The 5,403-nt window shown below is 37.6% G+C and overlaps 1 protein-coding gene and 1 long non-coding RNA gene across 2 annotated transcripts in view; one reads left to right on the top strand and one right to left on the bottom strand.

Annotated features, from left to right (window-relative positions):
- Positions 1-5,403, bottom strand: part of LOC117944798 — an 11,531-nt gene that overhangs the window by 1,193 nt on the left and 4,935 nt on the right. Inside the window, exon 2 of the long non-coding RNA XR_004656661.1 lies at positions 4,403-4,408. This is a non-coding gene — a long non-coding RNA (uncharacterized LOC117944798). The remainder of the gene's footprint in view (positions 1-4,402; positions 4,409-5,403) is intronic.
- The window catches only part of niban2b (niban apoptosis regulator 2b), a 44,239-nt gene that overhangs the window by 35,000 nt on the left and 3,836 nt on the right, over positions 1-5,403 (top strand). The window contains exon 11 of the mRNA XM_034871887.1: positions 2,956-3,069. Within this exon, the coding sequence (XP_034727778.1) occupies positions 2,956-3,069 (114 nt within the window). The remainder of the gene's footprint in view (positions 1-2,955; positions 3,070-5,403) is intronic.

Genomic DNA, 5,403 nt, shown 5'->3' with positions numbered 1-5,403 from the left:
TTGGAAAAAGGCTGCAATGAAACAAAGAGTGAAAAATTTAAAGGGGTCTGAATACTTTCCGTACCCACTGTATGTTAAAATATGATTAATTCAATTAATTATTTTTATGAGCCTTTTTGGTAAGGTTACTAGGAAAACTCAGCCCAGAGTAATTTTGTTCTCCCCAGAAAAGTTTATTTTTCATTTTTAACGAACTATACAAAAAAAGAGCTTTTCTGCAACTTTCTGTCTCCTGCAACTTAATTGCAACAAAAAAATCACCACTTTTATCGCAATATTTTAGAAAAGCTCCCGTCAGATATTTTGGGTCACAACAATCTCAACAAAAAGGCCCTGAATTCATGGTGGGATTGTTAAATGTGACCAAAACAATATGTTAATCAGATTATATTATTGCTTATTACCAGTTTTGGGCAAGCTACTTGGAATGTTTAGTGAGCTAAGCTACCAGTTGGTCTACAGTAAATAAAGCTTTACTACTCTGAAACTAACAACAAATAACTAAATTTAGCAAACTAACTAACGTCAACATGACAAAAGTAGTTTACTACATCAACTAAAGGAATTCTTCCTTTCTTTCGTTCTTCCGGCAAATAAATTGCCTTGTTGAGGGGCTTAACATACTAATAAACTCACCATATTCGCTTTCATCGGATCGACTTTGAATTTTGTCTGTGCCATCTTAAGACCTTAAAGATGAAAATACATTAAAAGAAAAACGTTTTGACATAGGGCATGGCCATGGCGGGGCAGCTATTTTGTGCTTAATTAAATTAAGACTTTGTCAAACTATGTGAGGGTGGTGGCCATTTTGAGTGTTTAGCAATGAATGAGAAAGTGACTGTAACCAGACTGTACATTGTCCATTCTGTTTGAAATTTCCCATGATAGACAAGAGTCCAGGCCTGAGGACATCTACAGGCCAATATTGACTTTTGGTCATAGCTCCCCCTGCTGGCAAAAGGAAATCAGCCTTGTCAGACAAACATCCAATTTACACAAAAAAGGCCACACCCCTTTTATACCTTTAGAAGCATTTAAGCTTTCATTAAACTCAGCAAAGTTCCTTTGTCATTGGTCATGGTTTGGCCCGCCCCCTATGCTTAAGCAATGATATCTTTCACAGCTAATGAACTGTATTACGTAGAGTCTTGTATGAGATATCTTTGAACTCAGCAGAGAGTTATTTTTTTCATTGGTGACAATTTGTAGCGTCTGAGGGACGTGCAAATGCACAGCCGCAAGGAGCGGTGTCCACCAGTTAGGTTACTGACTGGTTTTGTCTGATTTTTATTGATAAGTATAATTGGGTGTCATCCGCGTTACAATAAAAGTCAATTGAGTGTTTCCTAATAATATTGTCTAGAGGAAGCATATATAAGGAGAATAGAATTGGTCCAAGCACTAAGCCTTTGTGGAACACCATGGCCAAGCGAACCAGGAGGATTTTTTGTTAACTTTAACAAATTGAGCTCGCTCATATAAATAAGACTTAAACCAGCTTAGTTTGATTTCTTCAATGCCAAGTAAATGTTCCAGTCTCTGTAACAGGATGGTATGGTCAGTGGTGTCAAATGCAGCACTAAGACAAGTATGGAGACAAGTCATTTGTCTGCAGAAGTTAGAAGGTCTTTGTTTCTGTCTCCATGCTATGATGCATTTTAAATCCTGAGTAAAAGTCCTCAAATAGTCTATTGCTATGTAGAAAATCACATAACTGATTAGCGACTAACTTCTCAAGGATCTTGGAGAGAAAGGGAAGATAAGATTTTAGGTCTATAATTGGCTAAGACCTCATGATCAAGGGTGTTTTCTTTCAGAAGAGGTTTTATCAGCTCTACTTTAAATGACTGCGGTACATGAATATTGATCATATCTAGTAATGAAGTGTTAACCACGGGTACCGCTTCTTTAAGTAACCTTGTTGGGGTCTAAGAGACAGGTAGATGGCTTAGCTGAAGAGACCTTTAACATTATCCAGGTCTATAGGTCAATAGGACAAAAGCAGTCTAAATATGTCAGGTCTTGTTCTCTCTAGCTCTCCTGCGTTTAAAGGTGAACCGTTAGAACTTGAGGGCAACATTTGATGAATTTTATCTCCATATGTTATAATTTTATCATTAAAGAAGCTCAAAGTCGTCACTACTCAGCGCTATAGGAAGATAAGGGTTGGGGACATAAGAGTCCAACCCTGACAACATTTAAAGGCCTAAATTAGCCCAAAGTCATAACGCCCCCTAGTGGCAACAAGAAGTAGGCCTAAAAAGTATTATTAAAATTATTCCTATCTATACTATTCCTCATCTGATAGACTTCAAGTTTAGTCTGTACAATCTCCACACCTTAAAGATAAAAAGTTATTAAAAGAAAAACTTTTTGTCAAACAATGTGGGCGTGGCATGGTGATCATTTTGAGCATTGTTGTTGCATATCTGCCTGAAATTTCTCATGGTTGACAAGAGTCTAGGCCTAAGGACATCGCTAGGCCAAAATTGACTTTTGGGCATAGCGCCCCCCACTGACAACAGGATATCAGCCTTAAATGACAAACATCATCTGATTTACATGAAACTTATGTGTTGTCTATATGTGACAAAATAGCTAGTATGGTGATGTTTCACTAGCCCCATTTGCGTAAGTCACGCCCCCTTTAATAACTAATGACCAATTTCTTGTTACACTATTGTGTGAGGTATCATTGAACTCAGCAGGGAGTTCCCTTTTCCTTGGTGACAATTTGGCCGCATAGCGGCCGTGCAAATGCACGGCCGCTATGCTCGGCCAAATAAAACCTATGCTCGGCCAAATAAAACCTCCAGTAATCCCGACGCATGCAGAAGGAGCAAGGGCCCCATTTATTTTTTTCCTATTTTTTAATCAATACCAAAGATGATCAACTTAATGATGCAAATATAACATTGGGCTCTCTCTCTTTCTTTGTACGTGTGTCCACAGCAAATGGATCATGCAGTGTATACATTTGAGCAGATCCTTTACCAGAGTCTGGAGTCTCAGTGCACAGAGGATCTCTGTAAGTCAGTCCAGCGCTGCCAGGACCGAGTCATTAAGGTAAAATGCACACAGAACTGGCTAGTAGATTATCACTCTAATCATAACTTTTCAATAGTTTTAAAATAATGTCTCAAGGGTGGTCTGGAGGAGGAGACGCAACACAATAAGGCATCCTCTCAAGTCCACCTCAGGATACTAACTTATTAATTAAAGAAGCATTAAAGTATTAAAGTACATATATACGTACAGACTAGATTACAACCAATTCAGGATTTTCAAAAACCGATAAGAATATTTGTTAATTTAAAAATTTTACATGCCGATCTATCGGCATATATATATATATCTCTCTCTCTCTATCTTTCCCCATCACTATGGTACTTTTACATTTAATCAACACATATGCATAGTATTTTCTGTAGATTAACGGACATACCAACATGGTTGAATCACCAACACCCCTCAAACCTTTTCTTACTACAGAGTGTAGTTAAGGCATGCAGCAAAATTGCATGCCTAACAGTGACTGATGGGAACAACAATCTTTGAAATTGGTACAGTATTAAAGTTGCAATATGTAATACTGACAGTTAGTGTTTATGTAATGTTGCTTGATGCTTGACTCACATAACCAGACATACTTTACAGCACAGCAAAGTAGCTAATGTAAATTGCTGGTTACACTGATAGTCATAAAGGTCCGTGCTCACGCGAAGGTCTGTACCCAACTGACAGGCAAAAAAAATTGTCTTAGAAATAAGGTAGGAAGCGCTTAAAACAGAACAAAAATACCGCTAAAAATTACACAACCTTACAATCCTCTCCACCCAACTGAACACACTTTATTGGCTTAGAATTACGGCAACAATCGCTAAACACACTGCAAACTTATGGACCTCTCTTTGCAATTTACAGCTCCCTCTCTTGTCTTAAAATAACTCACCGTTGTGCATTATGTTAAAGCAGAATTCTGGTCAATTCCAACACGTAGATCTGTTGGTTGTAAATTTGGAGAGGTGTCAGTAGAGAGAAAAACAAAAACAATCCGGGCTGCCTACACCTACACATTCTTTCTCTCTACTGATCGCACTCCAAATATACAAACAGAGCTACGTGTTGGAATCGACCTGAATTCTCCTTTTAAGGTGCGCAAATGCCCAGTAACGTAACACAATAATAGGCTTGTATTGCTGCTGCCAACTGCAGTGGTCTTGCTTAATACTAGACCAATTTCAAAGATTGTTGTTCCCATCAGTGACTAAGACACCAAAACATGGGAAAATAGGGTACGGTTTAAAAATATAAAGTAAAAAATATAAATAACAATTTCAGAAAAAAAGTCATTGCTCCGTTAAGTCGACTAGATGCAAATACAATATAAGTGTTTCACTGGGGACTCAGGTGGATGCAGAGACTTGTTAACGACTTATCCAGAATAATAATATTAACATTTCAACAGCCTCACATCCTCTACAAATGTATTTCAAAAACAAAAGATAGATTGGATATTATAATTCCGTCTGCGCCTGTACTTGCTGCTTGCCCTATGGATCTAATTGTCTTGTTCTCTCTCTAGCGTTTTCTGTAACATTCTTTGTCCAGAGACTCTTGAACAATAAGGTTTATTAACACAGAAAACTAACACTGCTGCCAACCCTTTACATACACTTAGTGCCATCTAGTGTAAATCTACTGTATTTAAAATTTTAAATGATTACACCATATCTTAAAATGTAACACAGTAGGTTTGCTTTGTTATGTATTTCAAGAATACAAAATAAACGCTGATTTAAAAAAAAATGTTAAAAAATAAGAAGTTTGAAAGCAGGCTTTGACGCATGCAATGCACAGTATTATGAGTCCTGGTAGTCAGATGTCTACTGCATAAACAAACAGAGGTTATGAGAGGTGTATGTGGGAGCAGCCAGGTGCCTTCTGCACGTGATTTAATGAGGACTCACACACATAACAATGGAAGATGCAGATTTTTGACATGATGCTTTCAAATGGCTGCAGGGATTTAATGAACTGAAGAAAAGGCTGAGAACAACATACTGTAAAAATCCCTCTTAAAACTTTATAGATAGATCTGATCCGACTGATCTACAGACGTTTTCTGCTTTAATCACATTCAACTTTTAAATTACCGGTAGTTTCTTTTTAGGTATTATACTGATATTTGGGATGTTTGGGATTTGCTGCAAGACGGGGCTCTGAGACGTCCATTCAACTTCTGACTCATTTTATTTCAAAATGATCATGTTAGTAACGAGTTACCACAAATTCCTTTTAACCCTATTCTTTTTTTAACGGACACATTCTGTGTGTGTGTGTGTGTGTGTGTGTGTGTGTGTGTGTGTGTGTGTGTGTGTGTGTGTGTGTGTGTGTGTG

The sequence above is a fragment of the Etheostoma cragini genome, chromosome 5 (genome assembly GCF_013103735.1).
Source record: "Etheostoma cragini isolate CJK2018 chromosome 5, CSU_Ecrag_1.0, whole genome shotgun sequence".
In the NCBI taxonomy this organism is placed as follows: domain Eukaryota; kingdom Metazoa; phylum Chordata; class Actinopteri; order Perciformes; family Percidae; genus Etheostoma; species Etheostoma cragini.
This window is presented reverse-complemented; position numbering and strand designations above follow the sequence as displayed.